At 38.0% G+C, this 20,979-nt stretch overlaps 1 protein-coding gene across 7 annotated transcripts in view; it reads left to right on the top strand.

Moving 5' to 3' along the window:
• SLC4A7 (solute carrier family 4 member 7) overlaps positions 1-20,979 on the top strand; it is a 117,134-nt gene that overhangs the window by 35,958 nt on the left and 60,197 nt on the right. For all 7 annotated transcript variants that reach the window (XR_009154827.1, XR_009154826.1, XR_009154825.1 and 4 more), the window contains exons 2-6: positions 7,656-7,737; positions 16,539-16,682; positions 18,249-18,387; positions 18,876-19,036; positions 20,088-20,276. Coding sequence is in view for 4 of the 7 variants with exons in the window: in XM_058180144.1 (XP_058036127.1) it covers positions 7,656-7,737; positions 16,539-16,682; positions 18,249-18,387; positions 18,876-19,036; positions 20,088-20,276 (715 nt within the window). In the remaining 3 variants the exon portion in view is untranslated. The remainder of the gene's footprint in view (positions 1-7,655; positions 7,738-16,538; positions 16,683-18,248; positions 18,388-18,875; positions 19,037-20,087; positions 20,277-20,979) is intronic.

A 20,979-nucleotide genomic window follows, 5' to 3' on the forward strand; every position in this document is an offset into this window, starting at 1 on the left:
AAGGATTGGCCGGGAGGGGAGGGGCCAGGCAAGATACCCCTTGACATGAGAGACATTGAGTTGGCCATGCCTACCCAGTCACATGACCATCAAGTCACACCCACTGTCACATGACCATCAAGCCATGCCCACAAAATAAGCCACGCCCACACAACTGGTAGTAAAAAAATTTAGAACCCACCCCTGCTCTGGCCCAATGATTCTTGGCTTTTCCAAGGCCCACACAGTGTTTCTGGATTGCATATCTCCCCCCTGCAGTTCTGCCACCATCTGCTGCATGGACAGGTAATCAACTCCCTTTTTGCTGTGCGGGCTGGGCAGCACCAGAGTATGTCGATCAAGCAGCCAGCGGGCTGCAGCTGCTGCTGGACATGCCTCTCACATGTGCTCACTGCCTTTAAAAAAATTTTTTTTTATTCATATACATTTTGAATGTAGTGTATTTCCAGAGTATATCATTTATAAAAAACAGAAGACATTAAAAATATTAACATATATATTGGTTAAAGTACTAATAATGTAACGTAATAGTTTAGCTAAACTTCTCTTTATATTGACTTATTTACAGTTCTGTTAAATACATTGACATATTTATAGTTATAAACCAACTTTATCTTTAATTCATATGTTACAATAATCTTCCTTCCTCTAATTTCTACCTCTTATCTCTAAGCACTCAAATCTATTCCAAATCAAGTAATATTCTGTGTCATCCTTGTCTTTTATTTTTAAAGTCAGTCTATCTCAGCACAGTCTAACGTTTTCCTAATTATATCCTCATCTGATGGAGTATGCTCATTTTTCCAGTATTTTGCAAATATGATCCTTGCTGCTGTCTATACATGCAAGACTATCCCTTTAGCATAACCACCCCCACCCCCCAGCATTATTCTTAACAGAAATACTTCTGGTTTTAGATCTATACATTGCTTAATCATCTTTTCCAACCAGATGTGTATTTTCTTCCAATATTTTCTTGTTTTCATACAAGTCCACCTCATATGATAGTAAGTACCTGGGGTCTAATTGCATTTCCAGCATTTAGCAGGCAGATCACTAAACATTTTTACCAGTCTTGCCAGTGACAGATGTCACCTGTAAAAAGTTTTATAAAGATTTTTCTTATATGCCGTAGCCATTGTCAATTTATAGTTCCTATCCCAAAGTTTTTGCCATTTGTCTAATTCTTTAGCATTTGCCCATACAATCATTGTTTCTTTGACTTGTTTCTCTTTCATTTTATAACTCAATAAGTAATTATATATTTTTTAAAATCAGTTTTTCATCTGTCCCTAATAAGATCTTATCAAGTGTTGTTAGTTCTTTATAAAGATCCCATGTTTTAATGTCTTTTTCGTATCTTGAATGTATCTGCAAATACGGCCACCAAGCTAAGTCCACCCCTTGATTTTGTAATTATTGTCTAGTTTTAAGTTCACCATTTTCATCTTTCTCTAAAGAAGTGTCATGTCCTTTATACAAATTAGAATAACATTGATGAAATGCTTTGAAATAGCCACATTATCTTTTAATACAGTATTTTCTACTTTAAACTTGTGTAAAATTTCTCTTTCTTTTCGTAATTTATATGCCTGCCCGCTCAGTGCATGGATTTCCAACCATGATTAACAACACCCTGATAAGAATTTTGGGGCCAATGGGATACAGGTTGATGAAATACTGTTTAAATCATGCAAGATAATTTTGTTTTTATTACTGTTTATAAGCACATAAATACATATACTCCAGGATATAAAAGAGGCAGTATGGAAACATTTTAAAGCAGTTGCATATATCTTAAATAGTAAGATAATTCACAAAATTTTGCAAACTGCAATTCAACAGTACAGGGAACAAGAATTAGAGAGATAGAGTTGAATTTTAATCCTTTTTAATTTTTATATACTGTTTTTTATGCTGTAATATTTTATTTGTATACCTCCCAGAGTCCCTCGGTGGGAGAAGTGGGCCATTTCAAAATTGGATAGATGGACGAACAGAACAGTGTCTTATTCTGGAAAAAAAGTAGACTCAAGATAATCAAGTCTGTTAAAAAGTAGCAGAGTCAAGTAGTCTGGTCAGTGTGATGGCAATAATGTTAGTTTGAGGGAGCTCCTATATAAAAAGAATGTATTTGTTACTAAATCAAATTCTGATATTCATGACATAAATGCATAGAAATAAATTATAAGTGAAAAAAAGGAATGTATGCAGATCTTCAAAAACTTACCTCAATCAGTCTATAAACAGACAGATAATGTGCAAATTGAGAAAATGCAACAGAGTTCAGTTGCTAAGTTCCTAGGGTAATCCATTCCTCCTCCCTCATAAATCACCATAAAAGCAAGGTTTATATTATCCTGGACATTACAAAGAACCTTCAGCAGAGTAGAGTTGGCAAAGAATCTGCATTCTTGCATTATCTGTTGTTCATCATACCGCTATAAGGAAAACACAGTACAAGAATGATGTGTATGAGAAGATAACAAGAGGGAAACCATATTGCCACTTATCTCAAGTTTTCCAAGTATTACCTGAGTGATTTAATTGCTTTCAGATAGTGCACCATGGGCAGGTGTGATGGAAATGGAACTTTGGGTCACTTATGACAAATGTTATGCTTGGAGAAAGCAAACTACTGCATTTCAATAGAAGAAGTTCATCCTGACTATGAACAGTGGTAGAGGTTTTATGGTTTGGAGAGAGGTATTGTAGTGATTGAAAAAAAAGTGTACTATGGATTGTAACAAAAATTCTAGGGACATGTCAGGTTATCGCTTTATGAACTAAAGCTTAACTAAATGTGAATCATGCAGCACAATTATCCTTAACATATAAGTAAAACCACAATAGAGTGTCTATAGACAGATTTTATGTTTTGGTATAACTGAGTAGGTTCTTAATTTTATTGAAGTGTTGTGGCCTGATATAAAGTGATAAATTTATGCAAAACCGTTTATAATGTCAGTGATTGGAAACAATTTTGTAAAGCCAGCTTAAATGTCTTTTTCCATGTAGGTCTCCAATCTGCTTACCTTGTAGAGGTAAGCATAAATTTAGTAGTCTCTGAAATTAAGAGTACTGTATGATAGTTTGCACCCACTATTAAATCTCTTTTTTGGTATTGGACTGTAAATTGACCTCTTCTAATCTGTTAGCCACTATTTTCCGGATTTGCTGGTGCAGCTTAGTTAGGACCTTTATTGATACTTTAATTGGTTGCTATACTTCTTTGAGCATTCTATCAATCCTTCTAGCCTTTCAACTTGCTAATGAATGGTGATTTAACTCCATCTTCTAATAGTAGAGGTTCTTATAACTAGGGAATACATGAAATGATAAAATTAGTATTGTAGACATCTATATTTTATATCTTATAAATAATCAGCACATTTTTTGTGAGAGGCTTTTAGTGCAAGAGAAAAGAAATGGATGTAGAGTCCTGATATTAATTTTTGTTAGCTTTGATAAAGTATGAAGTATTTAAGTATTGTGAACATAAATTATCAAACATTTGACTTATGTAACATTTCAAGAATCTATAGCACTGAAGATATAATTATTTGCTACTTTTTAAAATTACCTTGATGTAAATCATTAAGTACTATGTTTGACTCAGTTTAGGAGAAAAAAGATCTAATTGTCTGTTTTATTAAAAATATGTGTACTATCATAAATATTAATAAGTGCATTTATAAGCTAACTATATATAATCATAAAACCTAATAACTTAATATTGTTTATCTGAGAAATGCATTAGAAATAATAATGGCATCAAAAATGCCAAATGGTTTATATAGAATGAAAAAAATATTTTTTATTTTGTTCTAGGGTCATGATGAAGAAGCTGTTGTGGATACAGGCAAAATCAGTTCTACTATCAACACAAACTTTGAGAAAGAAGAATTAGAAAGTAAATATTAACATATTTTTTTCAAGCATAAGTACAAATAAATGAAATAAATGAGGAATCCCAGAACCCTATTTGTAAAAAACTGTATTTTATAATTTATAATACTATTTGGAATTTCTGGCTATGTAATAATCTCATTGCATAATATTAATAATATATGTATATTCCAACTAAAAATTTGGTTCTGCCACACCCTACATATCATAATATGTAATTACTTGAGAAAGTAGGAGTGAAACTTTTATGTAGCTGGCAGCAACAGTAACACCACAGCTGAAGAGTTCTCTTAAGTAGTTCTCCATTTCAGAGTGATATGCCTGGAAATGAAGGACAGAGTTGAACGTTCTTGGCTGGTAATCAGTTTCCAGATGAGAATGTTACACAGAGGGCAAACACACTTGAACAAGAAACCTGAGTGAGCTTTTTAACTTTCTTATCCACAGGAATTAAAAGGATTATGAAAAGCTTGCTTATCTGATTCTTCTCTCCCATTGGTAGGTTATTTCAGTCTACGCAAAACTACTGGTGCCCCCAGTGGCGGTACACTGCTATATTTTATAGTATGTTTCAGTGCAATGCAATACTGACACTATTGAGATCCACACAATAAGCCTAGGTTTTAATATATTTTGTTAATGGAGTTGTAGTAAAATGTTTAAGGAAGATACTCCAGAGAGCCATATGAATACTCTGTGCTTTCTTCATACATGGGGCTCCTGGAAGAACCTTGAGAAAAATGACTTGTGCCAGCATATATAGCAGAGGTTCCCAATCTTTTTCGGTTTGCGGCTCCCATAACACTTCGGATTTTTTCCGCGGCTCCCTTAATAGGTACATCCGATTTTTTTTTTAATTTTTGTCTTTTTTTCTGAATTTTTTTCTGAAAGCTGAAATCTTTTCTGTTAACTTTAAAATGTGCATATTGCCTCCTTGTAAAGAGAGATTCAACACATTCAACTTTTCAAAGATATCACATAGGTATGTGAGTTTAATCAAAAAGTCTGTTTCTACAAAGTGTTTGGCATACTCATGTTTTGCTGATGGACGCGCCGTCTGCTTTGATGGGAGCGGCCTCTGTGGAACTTTCCCAGGCGTGGGGTCCCTGCTTGGTCTCGGAGTTTGGCCTCGCGATCCCCTTGTTCCTCGGGTCTCCGCCTTGTGGAGGAGGTGGCTGTTCTCGCCCAGCCTGGCTCACCTGGGAGCAACTAACGGGGTGGTTTTGCTATTTTCTGCGCAGCCCCTCTTTCCCGATGCCGTCGAGCGTGGTGGCCGCGGCCGTGTTGGGCAGCGTGTCGGGTGGTCTGGGAGGCCAGTGGCGTCGCGGGCAGACTGGAGGGAGGTGTGCCGCTGTTTCGCCAGGCGGCGGGTCTGGGCGGGCGCTGTGGTTCAGGCGGGCGGGCGGGCCGGAGCTCGCGCTTCCTTTGGTCCGTCGTCGGCGTCTGCCGTCTTCCTGCCTGCTGTGGGTGGGTGCGGCTGCGGGGTCCCTTGGCTTTTGAGTTGTCCCGAGTTGCGGTGTGCGAGTCCCGGTCGCTGCGGCCGTGTTGGGCAGCGTGTCGGGTGGTCTGGGAGGCCAGTGGCGTCGCGGGCAGACTGGAGGAGGTGGCTGTTCTCGCCCAGCCTGGCTCACCTGGGAGGAACTAACGGGTGGTTTTGCTATTTTCGCGCAGCCCTCTTTCCCGATGCCGTCGGCGTGGTGGCGCGGCTCCCTGGGAGCCGCGCTCACAGTTTGGGAATCACTGATATATAGTATAATTTCAGAGCACATATATAATGGGGAAAAGCAGTTAGCTTGCATTTCACTTTATTTTTTTTATCATATATAATCGTTTGGATTTAATAGTACTGATAAATTTTAAAACAATTATTTTGAAGTAATGTTTTTTTATTTTGTTCTAGGGTCATGATGAAGAAGCTGTTGTGGATACAGGCAAAATCAGTTCTACTATCAACACAAACTTTGAGAAAGAAGAATTAGAAAGTAAATATTAACATATTTTTTCAAATCTTATGTACAGCGTACAATGACACTGGTTGAGTTCTCTCAGTGCACATCCCCAACACAATACAACTCACAGTGAAGACAGAAAATCCCTAACCAGGGTGAAATCTAAAATTTTCCCTACCGGTTCTGTGGGCGTGGCTTAATTGGTGGGTGTGGCTTGGTGGTCAGATGGCTTGTGGGCAAGGCCAATAACAATAAATAATAAAAATAATAAACAAAGTATTAAAAAAACAATAAGAGGTACCAAAAACCAACTTTCACACTTTACACAGAGGGCAAACACACTTGAACAAGAAACCTGAGTGAGCTTTTTAACTTTCTTATCCACAGGAATTAAAAGGATTATGAAAAGCTTGCTTATCTGATTCTTCTCTCCCATTGGTAGGTTATTTCAGTCTACGCAAAACTACTGGTGCCCCCAGTGGTGGTACACTGCTATATTTTATAGTATGTTTCAGTGCAATGCAATACTGACACTATTGAGATCCACACAATAAGCCTAGGTTTTAATATATTTTGTTAATGGAGTTGTAGTAAAATGTTTAAGGAAGATACTCCAGAGAGCCATATGAATACTCTGTGCTTTCTTCATACATGGGGCTCCTGGAAGAACCTTGAGAAAAATGACTTGTGCCAGCATATATAGCAGAGGTTCCCAATCTTTTTCGGTTTGCGGCTCCCATAACACTTCGGATTTTTTCCGCGGCTCCCTTAATAGGTACATCCGATTTTTTTTTTTATTTTTGTCTTTTTTTCTGAATTTTTTTCTGAAAGCTGAAATCTTTTCTGTTAACTTTAAAATGTGCATATTGCCTCCTTGTAAAGAGAGATTCAACACATTCAACTTTTCAAAGATATCACATAGGTATGTGAGTTTAATCAAAAAGTCTGTTTCTACAAAGTGTTTGGCATACTCATGTTTTGCTGATGGACGCGCCGTCTCCTTTGATGGGAGCGGCCTCTGTGGAACTTTCCCAGGCGTGGGGGTCCCTGCTTCGGTCTCGGAGTTTGGCCTCTCGCGATCCCCTTGTTCCCTCGGGTCTCCGCCTTGTGGAGGAGGTGGCTGTTCTCGCCTCCAGCCTGGCTCACCTGGGAGGAACTAACGGGGTGGTTTTGCTATTTTCTGCGCAGCCCCTCTTTCCCGATGCCGTCGAGCGTGGTGGCCGCGGCCGTGTTGGGCAGTGTGTCGGGTGGTCTGGGAGGCCAGTGGCGTCGCGGGCAGACTGGAGGGGAGGTGTGCCGTTGCTTCGTCAGGCGGCGGGTCTGGGCGGGCGCTGTGGTTCAGGCGGGCGGGCGGGGCCGGCGCTCGCGCTTCTCCTTTGGTCCGTCGTCGGCGTCTGCCGTCTTCCTGCCTGCTGTGGCCTGCCCCGCGGGGTGTGTGGGTGCGGCTGCGCGGGGGTCCCTTGGCTTTTGGAGTTGTCCCGAGTTGCGGTGTGCGAGTCCCGGTCGCTGCGGCCGTGTCCGGCTTTGTGCGTCTGGGATCTCGCGGCACCGCGTGGAGCGGCCGCTGCTTCTCCGCGGCCCCCTTGTGGGGGTGGCGCGGCTCCCTGGGGAGCCGCGGCTCACAGTTTGGGAATCACTGATATATAGTATAATTTCAGAGCACATATATAATGGGGAAAAAGCAGTTAGCTTGCATTTCACTTTATTTTTTTTATCATATATAATCGTTTGGATTTAATAGTACTGATAAATTTTAAAACAATTATTTTGAAGTAATTTTTTTTTATTTTGTTCTAGGGTCATGATGAAGAAGCTGTTGTGGATACAGGCAAAATCAGTTCTACTATCAACACAAACTTTGAGAAAGAAGAATTAGAAAGTAAATATTAACATATTTTTTTCAAATCTTATGTACAGCGTACAATGACACTGGTTGAGTTCTCTCAGTGCACATCCCCCCAACACAATACAACTCACAGTGAAGACAGAAAATCCCTAACCAGGGGTGAAATCTAAAAATTTTCCCTACCGGTTCTGTGGGCGTGGCTTAATTGGTGGGTGTGGCTTGGTGGTCAGATGGCTTGTGGGCATGGCCAATAACAATAAATAATAAAAATAATAAACAAAGTATTAAAAAAACAATAAGAGGTACCAAAAACCAACTTTCACACTTTACACACACACAACACAACACAACTGACTCACACACAATGTAAAAACAGCTGCACTTCACACTTCACATAGCCATAAAAAGCTCAAAAACCAACTTTCACACCTTACACACACACAACACAACACAACTGACTCACACACAATGTAAAAGCAGCTGCACTTCACACTTCACACAGCCACAAAAAGCTGAAAAACCAACTTTCACACTTTACACACACACAACTAACACACACACACACACACACACACAATATGTCACATACAGCTTTCTGAGATTTTGTGTGTTTGTGTAGTTAGAGTGAAACCCTACAGAAACACACCAAATCTCAGAAATCTGCACAAATATTTTATTTTATTTTATTTTATTTTATTTTATTTTGGACTTCAAATCCCAGAGTTCCTCAGTCAGCAAAGCCAGCCAGTTGATCACCGAGGAAATAGATTAGCAGAATAGATTGATTCTGTCTGGGCTGAAACTGAAACTGCTTTCCTGCTGGAAAGAGAGCCATGCGTTCCTCAATAATCAGGTAAGTGCCTTAGAATCTCTACTTTTACTTGTAGAAAACATGTTTTCTACAAGTAAGAGTACAAGTAAGGTTCTGCTGTTTTTTACTTTTAAAGGCCTGATTCGGCTGAAGCAAAACCGGCTTTTAAAAGTTAAAAAAACAAACAAACTCTGCAGATGGTGCGGCTCAGCAGAGGCGGGGAGGGGGCGGGACCAGGGATTTTTGCTACCAGTCCTCCAAACCAGCAGCTGCCATCGCTACCAGATCGCGCGATCCCCTCCGATCTGGGAGCATTTCACCCCTGTCCCTAACCCAATAAATCCTATTAACAAAGACCCAGTCCTATTTCACCGATGTGAACATGTTACACATTGCGCCGGCCCTGCGTACTACATAGTTATGAGGAGTCTGACAGCCCACGGATAAAAACTGTTCTTCAGCCTGGTTTGTGTGGCTGGCTATGCTTCTGTATCTCCTTCCAGATGGTAGGGGGGTAAAGAAGTTGTGACCAGGGTGAGAGTTGTCCCTGAGAATTTTCCTCAATTTACTAAGGCAGCGAGCCCTAGTGATCTCATTTAGTGGTATCAGGGGACAGCCCATGATGTTTTGCTATGCTCACCACCCCCTGTAATGTTTTTCTGTGGCTGTCAAACCAGCATGCCATACCATGATGGAATAAGTGAGGACTCTTTCTATTGTGGACCGGTAAAAGGAGGTCATCAGTTGTTGTTCCACCCTGTTTTTATGCAAAACCCTAAGGAAATGGAGTCTCCGTTGGACCTTCCTGGCCACCTGGATTGTGTTGTTTTTCCAGATGCGGTCTTCACTGAGATGGACTCCCAGGAATTTAAAAGAGGAAACTCTCTACACAGCCCCCCTCGATATAAAGTGGGGCAGGTTCCTCTGTCTTCCTCCGGATGTCCATCATCTTTTCCTTGGTCTTGCTGATGTTCAGGTGCAGGTTGATTTTTAAGCACCATGTGCAGTAGTGGGTTGCTACCGGTTCTCCCCAGTTTGCAAGAACCGATAGTAAACATTTTGAGTAGTTTGGCGAACCGGTAGTAAAAATTCTTGAATGAGTTTTCTGCCTGCTTGTAAATGGAGCCGAACTTCCAGTAGCTGTTTTCTGCTTACAAAGTTTCCTTTATGCAGCTGGCAGGAATTTGGAATTCCAGGCAGGTTCCTTGCTAGCAGCTTGATTATTCCTTAAATATCTGGGATATTTTATTTGGGAAATGAAGAGGGGGGAGTTTGATTCCTTTCCAGAACAGATTAGTGGGGTGGGGAGGAAATGGGATTTTGAAGTAACCTTCCCCTGGAGTGGGGAGGGAATGGGGATTTTAGGCTTGCTGTCAAACATCAGCCATAATACTAATGATAGTTTTGAACAATATGCAGGTTGTATTACATGAATGGCTATTTTATAAGTGAAATTATGACTGAAATCTATATAGGTTCACACTGTCAGGAAGTTTGTCCTTAGTTTTAGGTTGCTTCTCTCTTCGTTGAGTTTCCATCCATTGCTTCTTGTTTTGCCTTCTGGTGCTTTGAAAAATACTTTCCCCCCCCCCTATTTCTAGGAATCCCTTAAAAGCCTGTTGCCTATCACACTCTTGGGCAAAGCATGTGAGCCATTTCCTCCTTTCAGTGGTCCATGAAAGTGCATCTATAGCAGAGGTCTCTAACCTTGGCCACTTTAAGACTTTAAGACAGCAAAGCTGGCTGAGGAATTCTGGGAGATGAAGTCCATAAGTCTTAAAGTGGCCAAGTTTGGAGACTCCTGATCTATAGTATGTAGATAATAAAATTGCAAAAAGGTGAACAACATTTTTGCAGAACTATAGATACATTGAGACTGGGTGTGACAAGGAATGGCTGGGAGGGGAGGGGCCAGGCGAGGTACCCCTTGACATGAGAGACATTGAGTTGGCCACGCCTACCCAGTCATATGACATCAAGCCACACCCATTATCACATGACCATCAAGCCATGCCCACAAAATAAGCCACGCCCACAGAACCGGTAGCAAAAAAATTTAGAACACACCCCTGACCCTGTGGATAGTTTTTGAACCTCCCCCCTGTATGCTGTTTCATCTCTATTGTACCTTGTTTCACATATTTTTGTCAAAAATATACATAAACTCAAATAGGTATACCAATAATGAAAGTGAAATAAAAATTATTTGCATGAGATAATTCATTGTTAGCATAAGAATGTTTTTAGTGTTATTTTTTACATTTGCATTTGTTGTATTGGAAATTAGTAACTATGCTATTTTTAGGTTCTTTAAGTATAGAAATCAATATTGACTTGAAATGATCTTGTTTGTATGATGTACAATTTATATAAGTGTAGTGAATATTAATTTTAAAAAAAAATCTCAGTGTTTATGACCTTAGTAACTAAATACACTTTGTAAATTTTCTCAAGTGACCTTGGATAAAGTCATATCTGATCAAGCCAAACTACCTCTGGAGCTATCTGTTCTATATTTAGTATCCTACATTATGTTAATGCTGTTATAAATAGTGATTTAAGCTAATACTGTAACAGGCTTTGTATGGGATCAGTATGTTACAGTTGTTATGCAGGTGGGCTTTCTGAAATTTAGGGAATAATTAACTTTTATGTTCTATACTAGAAATAGTTACCTTGTTATTTTCCACATGGTTTGGATGATAGCTTTCTAAAGCCCAGCCAGCATGGCTAATTGGTTAAGAGTTCTGAGAATTTTAGTGTGTATTAGGCTGACTCATGTAAAGGAAAGAATTTCAGGTTCCCTCTTGAGATAATGATTGATTCATCAACAGAAAGAGTGATTCTAGAACCCAAACAATTAGGAAGAGGCCACAGGACAGCTGGATACATTTGTAATTAAATTGGAATGCATTCAGACTTTAGTGTTCCTGCCAAAATAAGCTATATGATTCATTGTGTTAGAAAAGAATATTAGACACTGTTCAAACCAGATTTAGCAATATAACAGTGATAATAATGAATTTCTTACCAAAGAAATTCCTGTCCATTTCTATTCCTTTAATAGTATTTTTTTTAGTATCAAATCAATTGATAGAAAAATTTATTACAAGACATATTTGGCAACACAACTTGTACAATATTGAAATTTGTAAAACAAAACAAAGAAAGGGTTGAACTCCTTAATACATTAAAACATGGCTGTTTAGCTTTTTGTCACAAATAAACTACATGCAACAAAGAAACTTAGTTTTTTTTTATAATATAGTTTTTATTAATTTATAATATGACGTACAAAGCAGGGGTGAAATGCTACTAGTTCGCACAGGTTTGAGTGAACCGGTAGTGGCGGCACGCAAAGCTCCACCCACCCGCCCAGATGTCATTACTTCCTGGTTTTAATCAGGAAGTAACCTGTTTTTGACCCCCTGCGCATGCACAGAAGGTCCAAAGTTGCACATGATGCGCACACTTCTGAACCGGTAGGGACGATAAGTAGATTTCACCCTTGATACAAAGAGAATAAAAAAGTAAATATTAGGGAAATTAGGGAAGGAAAAAGAGAAGTGGATAGTGGGGGAAAGTAAGAGACAAAGGAAAAAAAGGCATTGACTTCTGACTCCTTTGGTGCAGTAAAATAAGGCTCCACCCTCAACTTTTTACTTTTTCATAATAATATAAAATAGCCATTTCTATAACAACAAATCTATCTAATCAACAAAACCCAAAATCAAAGTTTCATTTCCACCTCAAACACAAAGTCCAGAAATGGTTTCCAAGTAGAAATAAAGGTATTTGTGTTTTTTTCTTTAAACACAGCAGTCAATTTAGCCATCTCTGCTAACTCCATCAGTTTTTGCAGCCATTCGTCCATTGTGGGGAAAAGAAACTTAGTTTTGAAGAAACAGTTTTATTCTGATTGTACTGAAAAACTTTAAGGGAAACATGTTTCTCTGAAGGCTTTTAAAATTTAGTGCAGCTTTCAAAACATTGTCAGTTCTTATTTCTTTCCAGCAACATTAGTTTAATTAAGTTATCAGAAATTTAACCTGACACTAGGATGTTTCTTAAGCTAATATAAAAATAACCTGTCAGTTAGTGTAATGTCAGATGATGGGAGGAGGATAAATGCCCTTACCTTGATAAAGGAATAAAACGAATAATATATCTGGAAAAAGTCTAAAGCTGATAATAAAGAAATATTTAAAAACATTGTGGCAGTTACTACGGTAGATATAAACTTGGCTTTGTCACTAATAAGTAAGTTGAATTTTACCTTGCTTTTTTGTTTATTTATTTACTTTATTAATTTCCTTAATTAGGTTGTAGTAATAGAAGTGACATTTCTTCATAGTTATCTTAATGGCTTTTGAACTTTTGAAAACTTTGCAAGAGTAAGGTTCTTACCTATAATAGGCATTCCCTGTGCCCCTGACATAATATTAGAATGATAAGAATGTCATTATGGTACCTCAGACCTTATTCTGGAAGTGATCTCTTCAGGTTGTGACCCAATTAATCATATCCTTTTGACTTTAGATACTTCTAGATTGCTTGTTGTCAAAATTTAGACTCCTGTAAACCAAAAGGGGATTAACCACTCTATAGCTCCTTATAATATTTGCATAACTATACATTTTATCTAAGAGCCCTGGTGGCTCAGTGGTTAGAATACAGTTTTGCAAACTAATTTTGCCCACAGTCTGAATTTGATCCTGACAGGATTTGAAGTTGACTCAGCCCCTCATCCTTCTGAGTTTGGTAAAATGAGGACCCAGATTATTGGGAGCAATATGCTGACATTATAAACTGCTGACAGAGTGTTATAAAGCACTATGGAGTGGTATATAAATCTAAGTGTTCTCCCTATTCTATTCTAATCATATAAATTTGGTCAGAGGAGAAAAGTCATCAGGGAAATGGAGCAATTAATTAATTAATTTGACATGACTACCCGTCTCAAATGTATACATGACTCTGGCCAACAATGATTAAAAACAAGATGAAATTTATTATAAAACCGGTCCTGGGATTATAACGGTAACTGGGATGACTGTTTTGGTGTCACGAAGTGATACAATCATGTAGCTTTCAGTTTTATGCCTTAGTGATGACAATCTCAGTCGCTTTTGCCATTGTAGCCCAAAGATTTCTTGTAACAGGACGGTAGATACAATTGGGGGGAGATGTCCTGCAAGCAATCTGATCCCATGAAGAGGTTTATAAATAACCACCAAATCTTGCATTGAATCTGGAAGCATGATGGCAACCAATGCAGCAAATAATAAGTGTCCATACCTCTTTCTCTATATGGGGATGGAGGGGTTTCATAGTGAATGATAAAGATATTTGCTTGGATTCCCAGTAAATTTGCTTGGATTCCCATTATATTTATCAGGAAAAATGGATAAATAGTTATGTGGTTTTAGTGGCCTATGCTGCTGCAGTTTCTTCAGGATTTGGGCGTGGGAATGAAGACTGCCTGTGGTCCATCTGGCTTACTAGTTGGTACTAATATTATAAGAAAACATTGGTAACTTGATCAGTAGTGGATTCCACTTACCTTCGCTACTAGTTCGGAACTGGGAGCATGTGAGTGCATGTGCACGCTTCACTCGCTTGTGGTTCTTCTGTGCATGCGCAGAATCTTCTACGCATGCGCAGAGGATCCATGATGATGTCTGGGTGGGTTGGTGGAGCTTCCCACCACCACCACTACCGGTTCACCTGAACTGGGTAAACCGGTAGAAACGCACCACTGAACTTGATTAATATGGGAACTGTCAGAATCAGTGTTGTTGATCACTTAGTGGTGACAGTAGGATTATGACTAGGCAGTCAAGCTTCCCACTTAGGCTCATCAATAGTCTCCAGGCACTTAATCCAGTTGTCAATTAAATTTGGCAAAAGATTCCTAAATATTAGTTGACTAGTTTAGAATCTTCATTGCAGAGAAAAATGAAATCTGAAACAAAACAAATGATAAAGTATCAGAGACTTACATTTCTATGTTCAGGGGTTAAATTTTTAATTCAAAGGATCTTCATTGTGCCATTTTAAATTTAATAAGTACACGGTGATTGCATGGGAGGTGATATATGAGTGGGTCCAAGTGATGGTGAATTCATCCTTGTTGGAAGGGTGTGTCCCCTATTTAAGAAGCCATTTCTGGACCCTAGCCTTCTGAACAATTTTTGCCCTGTCTCTCATCTTTCTTTTTTGGGAAAGATAGTTGAGAAGGTGGTGTCATTACAAATCCAGAGGACCCTGAAGGAAATGGATTATCTGGACACTTTCCAGTCAGGGTTCAGGCCTGGACATAGAACCAAAACTGCATTGGTTTCACTCCTGGATGATCTCTGCGGGAGCAGAATGGAAGTAGTGCATTTCGCCTTGCTTTCCTTGAATTCTTTGGTATTTTTTTTGGCTCACCTAGGGAATTGGGGTGGTTTACAGTTTTGTGCTGGTTCACCACCTTTCTCTGAGGATAGTCCCAAGTGAAGTTAATAGTAAGCGAGAGGTTCAGCTCACAGCTCCAACTTTGGAGGGTGCCACAGGGTTCGATGCTTTCTCCACTCCTTTTTAACATCTGTATGAAACTACTAGGTGAGATACTCCATCACTACAGAATGAGGTATCACCACTATGCTAATTATAACTAATTATATATCTCCCTCCTGGGTAAAGTGAATGTTGCATTGGATGTTCTTTCATAGTGTCTGAAGGTTTTGGGGGCCTGAAGGGGGAACAACAGACTTCATCTGAACCCTGATAAGATGGAGTGGTTATGAGTGAGCCCCTCTGTATCTATGAGTTTGTCATTTTTGGTTTTGAATGGATTTACATAACCACAGACAGATCTGATGGTCCTCTTGGGGTCACAGCTTCTGCTTGAAGAACAAGTGCAATCATGGTTAGGAGGGCTCAACTTCATGCTGTGTGCCAGTTACACCATTTCCTGGAGAGGGAAGCTTTCCACTTACTCACTCCTTAGTCATCTCCCATTTGAGCCTGAGTCATCTCCCATTTGAGACTACTACAATGCACTCTACATGGGACTACTCTTGGAAAACATATGAAAACTTTCTAGCTTGGTGCAAAGTGCCATTGCATGAACTATATTGGGTATCCAAAGAAAGGCACATACAATACCTTTGCTCCACAAACTGCATTGGGTGCTATGCAAGGTGTTGGTTATGACCTATAAAGCCCCGTGTGGCATGGGGCCAGGCTACCTATAGAACCTGCTTCATCCCATCACATTAACCCATCCCACCCTGTCAAGCAGACAGATATGTTACAGAGCCCATCAGTTAAAGAATTCTGGGGGTCTAGGGAGAGAGCCTTCTCTGCTATTGCTTTTGCCCAATGGAATATTCTTCTCCCAAAGGTAAGTTAGGCCCCACATTCCTGGCCTTCCGAAAAGGGGGTTAAAACATGGCCCTGTGGCCCTGCATGGGAAACCCAAAGGAGCACAAAGTGGAGTAGGTTGGTGCCTTGAATCCACCTTTTGCCTTTGTTAACAGATTTTTAACAAGTTCTTGTCTACTTAATTTTTTAAAATAATGTTTACATTTAAATTTTAAAATTTAAATTTTTACATTCTGTTTTATATTTTTATACTTTATTATACACCAATGAGAGTCCCTCTTTGAGGCATATGGGAAATTTAGAAATATTAAATATAAAAATAAACTTTGAAGGGGAAGAGACACTGGATTTTCATTAGAAAATAAATTATGTTTTATTTATAATCGTACAAACAATGAATTACAATATGAAACTTTTGGTTAACATTTTCATTTCTGCCTTCAAAACCTTAAGGTAAAAAAGTTAAATAATTCTAAACTAGCAGATCTGGTAAATCATTTTTGTTGCCTGTTGTTTGATCTTCTTTTCAACAGTGGATATCCAGCAAATCAAATTTGTTTTATAAGCCCGTAGTATGCTCTGTGTTTTTCTCTTTTTTGGGACAATTTAATCCTTTTACATTTCTAATATCTTGAATAATGTTTTGGTTAAGGTCATAGAGCTGTATATATTGGTGTGCACGTGCCCTTTGGAAAACAAGGTCGTCGCCGTCATAGACATCATGGTCATAAACGTCATAGACGAAGAAAAGAAAAGGAGACTGATAGAGAAGATGGGAGGGAATCTCCTTCTTATGGTAAGAACTTTGTTAACACTTTACATTTATAATTAATCTGAAATTGGTTCATGTTTGTCTGTGGACATACCAATTTGTGGTATGCCTTATGACAAGATGGGCAGCAAAATTTAATAAATAAAACTAAAAAATGTAATTTGGTTAAAAAACAGCTTTTCCAGTTTCCTCAATGTATGGTGTACAACTTGTCTTCCTGGAACAGATTGTCAGAGTCTTGAGCTCATTATTGCTTTTTCATGGAAAGAACTGCTCTGGCTTTAAGACTAGCTCTATCTCAAAAACAGGAAAAGTAGGTCCTCTTTACAAGACAGAGTTTTGATTTCCATTTCTTGGGATTCCGCCATTTTTCTTTCTACCTCTTTCCCATCCAAAGTTTTCTTGACTTCATTTCATTGTGCTCCCCAGACAATGGTCTCAGAAAGTTAGGCATTGGTTAGAGCAGACTATTTCCCTATTGTATATTTACATAGGCAAGGATTGTACTCCTAAATCACTACTCACTTCCATAGAGATTTGATGATTGTGATTGTTAATGAAGCTTCCTCTCATACTTCTAAAAAGCACTACATGTTTAACACATTTTCTTCAGCAACTGCAGCCTTTGAAAACTACAGCAAAAATTGGTAGTATAAGTCTGGAAATCACTAATGTGATTCATAGACTTAAGATTTCTGTCATCATCATACTGGTCATGGATAGTGGAACAAAACTTCCAGAGTATTTACTTCTCTTATGTGCCACTAATAAATTGTTCCATTGCCATCATTTACCCATAATATCTTTCATTTTGTTCAGCAAATGTTCTTGCGGTTATAACTTACTTGTTTGTTGTGTTCTGAATCTTAAACATTTGGAGTGGATTAAAAGGCCTTTTATATGCTATGATGTGATATGCTCTTTTTACACATGTATTAGGCAGAATTGCCTCTAAATTAGGGGTAAAATGCTTCTGGTTCAGACTGGATCAGCCAATCCAGTAGTGATGGCGCCGGGTGGTTCGGAGAACTGGTAGCAAAAATCCCTGCCCCCCCCATGCCCACGCCCAGCTGAGCCATGCGAGCGTCAGAGCCTTTTTTTAACTTTTAAAAGCATTTTTTACAATCTCTTCCATTTTAAAAAATGGTTTTAAAAGTTAAAAAAAAGGCTCTGATGATCCCAGCTGAGCTGCCTGATGTGCAGCCAGTGAACCAATAGTAAACCAATTCAGATTTCACCACTGCTCTAATGCAATGCAAATGTTGGGATGTATTAGGATGTGTAAGCGAAACACAAAATATTTGTAACTGCACATCTACAACCCAAATAGAAATGTTGTATAACAAGTGAAACAAAGTTTTAAACATTAAACATCTGGTGTATAGCAGGAAGATAATGTCCACTATATTATAGCCTCCTGGGCACTGTTAAATGTAAACTGAATGATTGTTTCTTGGCAATCCAGGAGTGGGATTTTTTTCCTATTCTGTCCTATTCTTTCACAACTAAATTTATGATTGGTAATGTGTTGATATGGGTAAGAATGTAGATATTTACTGAATAAGTATCTCAAATTCAATTTTCATGAAGATACACCATCCCAGAGAGTGCAATTTATCCTTGGTACAGAGGATGATGATGAAGAACACATTCCACATGATCTTTTTACTGAAATGGATGAACTTTGTTTTAGAGAAGGAGAAGAATATGAATGGAAAGAAACTGCCAGGTAACTAGGAAGATAATTCGTTTTGCTTCTCATTCATAATAATAAATTAAGAGAAATGGCATACATTTGAATATTTGAAGGCCATTAAATAACTGAAGCTTCAAAACCCTTAAGTATATTTCTTCTGGCTATAGTTATTACTGCTTTGTCTAAGTTGAGTTTTTTCTCATTTGTGTAAAATCACTGTCTTTTTACAACATTGAAAAAGTAAGCTAAAATGAAAGTGGAATCCTACACATAGTTGCATTGAAGTCTGAACTTTAATTCTGCATAGACAAATATTAATCTCTAAATCTTTTTAAAAACAAGTTACTAAATTGTATAGGATACCTGGAAAAGTATAGAGCAAATACAGATTTCAGAAACTGAGACAATTGAAAGAGCTTAAATTTAAGATATCAATGTAAACTGTGAACTCAATGTTTGTTTTTAAAAACTTAAGACTTTTCTTACTATACAGGTTCATTATACTTATATATATATTGCAGATGGCTAAAATTTGAAGAAGATGTTGAAGATGGTGGTGAGCGGTGGAGCAAACCTTATGTGGCTACTCTGTCTCTTCATAGTCTGTTTGAATTGAGAAGTTGCATTTTAAATGGAACGGTCATGTTAGATATGAGAGCCAGTTCACTGGATGAAATAGCAGGTAACATACACTTTACTTAAGAATTTATTTTAATGTGTTTTATATGTTTTGTAAAGTAATTAAAATATATTTGTATCCTATGTTTGCAAAAAAAATAAAGGAATTTTGTATTTCAATTTTTATGGACAATATTGCTATGATATTTCAAAATCCTGTTGGTGCAGCCCAGCAGGGTATAAATTAAGTCAGACACATGAGTGAAATGTTACCGGATCGGACCGGATCACATGATCTGGTAGCAATCGTGGCTAATAGTTCGGCGATCCGGTAGCGATGCTGGAGCAAAACTCTGCCCACCCATCTGGGTGTCATTACTTCCTGGTTTTAACCTTCTGCACATGCACATAAAAAACACATTAAACATCTTTAACGTGTTTTTTTACCTTCTGCGCATGCACATGCGCAAGTGATGCAGTGGTGCACTTCCAAGCCGGTAAGGAAGGTAAGTAGATTTTACCCCTGGTCAGATGTTTGTATTTCACCATCTTTTTCATGGCTTTAGAGATCGCTTTCATTGAAAGCAGTGACAAGGATATTATTTAATTCTGCTTGGTTTAGGATAGAAGCTTTCCTTTTTTCAAATCATAATTTTTTAACCTAGCACACTCTCATTCCTCTAGTGATTTTCAAGCTCCATTATGAATTGTAACAGACTATCACCAAGCTAATATTTTTTTAGATTTACACCTAATATTATGAATCAAAGTAACTTTCCTTGATTTGGATATGTTCCAAATGGATTGATGAAATTCTTGAAGTGGTTTAAATGTTGCTGAAAATTCTGAAAATTAACTTTTGGCAAGCAGCCAAGAGTGGATAGTTGTTGCATTGTTGAATTATGTAGGATTTTTTCTTTCTTCTTTTTTTCCCTACACTTCCTGAAAATACCAAAACACAATAAATATCCTAAGGAAAATCTGTCTACAAAATCCCAGGATTTTTGGCATGGTTGAATCCTAAACATTTTAATACTATCTTATTAAACATTTCCTACATATCAAAGGCTTGAAGATGTTTCTCAGTAATATCAATCTTTTATTTCTCTTTGTAGACATGGTATTGGACAACATGATAGCTTCTGGCCACCTTGATGAGTCAATGAGAGAAAATGTCAGAGAAGCCCTTCTGAAAAGACATCACCATCAGAATGAAAAAAAATTTAGTAATCGGATTCCTCTCGTCCGATCTTTTGCAGATATAGGCAAGAAACATTCTGACCCTCTCTTGCTTGAAAGAAATGGTGAGATAAGTTGTGGCATCAAGTTTTTTTATGGTTTAATAATATAATGCAGAGATATGAGAAAAGTCAGCACATGCAAAAATAAGATCAAATTCTTTCCCAACAAATAATAATTGTAAGAACAATTGTGCAGAAAATAAAATTATATTTGTACTTTTTGAACTTGGAAAGTTTAGGGCAATTATTGCATCACTGAACTCATAGTTTTGTCTTTTTAGTACCCTAAAGCATGGTATATGTAAAAGAAAAGCTGTGACTATTTTGTTACACATGTGGTAACTATTTCTCCTTGGTTTCTGCATCTTCCTGTCATCATTTTCAGTAAAATCAGATTTTTTGTTAATGACAGTGTTGACGTTAGCTTTCCTTTAGTACTAATTAAAGAGTCAAATTTGGTGGGGGGGGGAGTATTTTTTGCCTAAAAAGATATCCTGATTTTGCAATTGTGAATATTATATATCTCAGATATATGATTTATTATAGAAATATAATATTATAGAATATACAGGATGTATGCTCTTTATTCACTGATTGCTCCTCCCTGTCACAATTGGAGTAATTTCAGATATTCTGGAAGTCTGTCATCTTTTCAGGTAATTTTCATTTTAATTGCATTATTTGAATTTTTCATTCTGATTGCTGCGACTTTGTTGGCTTTTGAAGGATTTACTTTTTTCAGATTACTTAATTAGGTGTAGGGTGT

Source organism: Ahaetulla prasina, chromosome 4 (assembly GCF_028640845.1).
Source record: "Ahaetulla prasina isolate Xishuangbanna chromosome 4, ASM2864084v1, whole genome shotgun sequence".
Classification (NCBI taxonomy): Eukaryota; Metazoa; Chordata; class Lepidosauria; order Squamata; family Colubridae; genus Ahaetulla; species Ahaetulla prasina.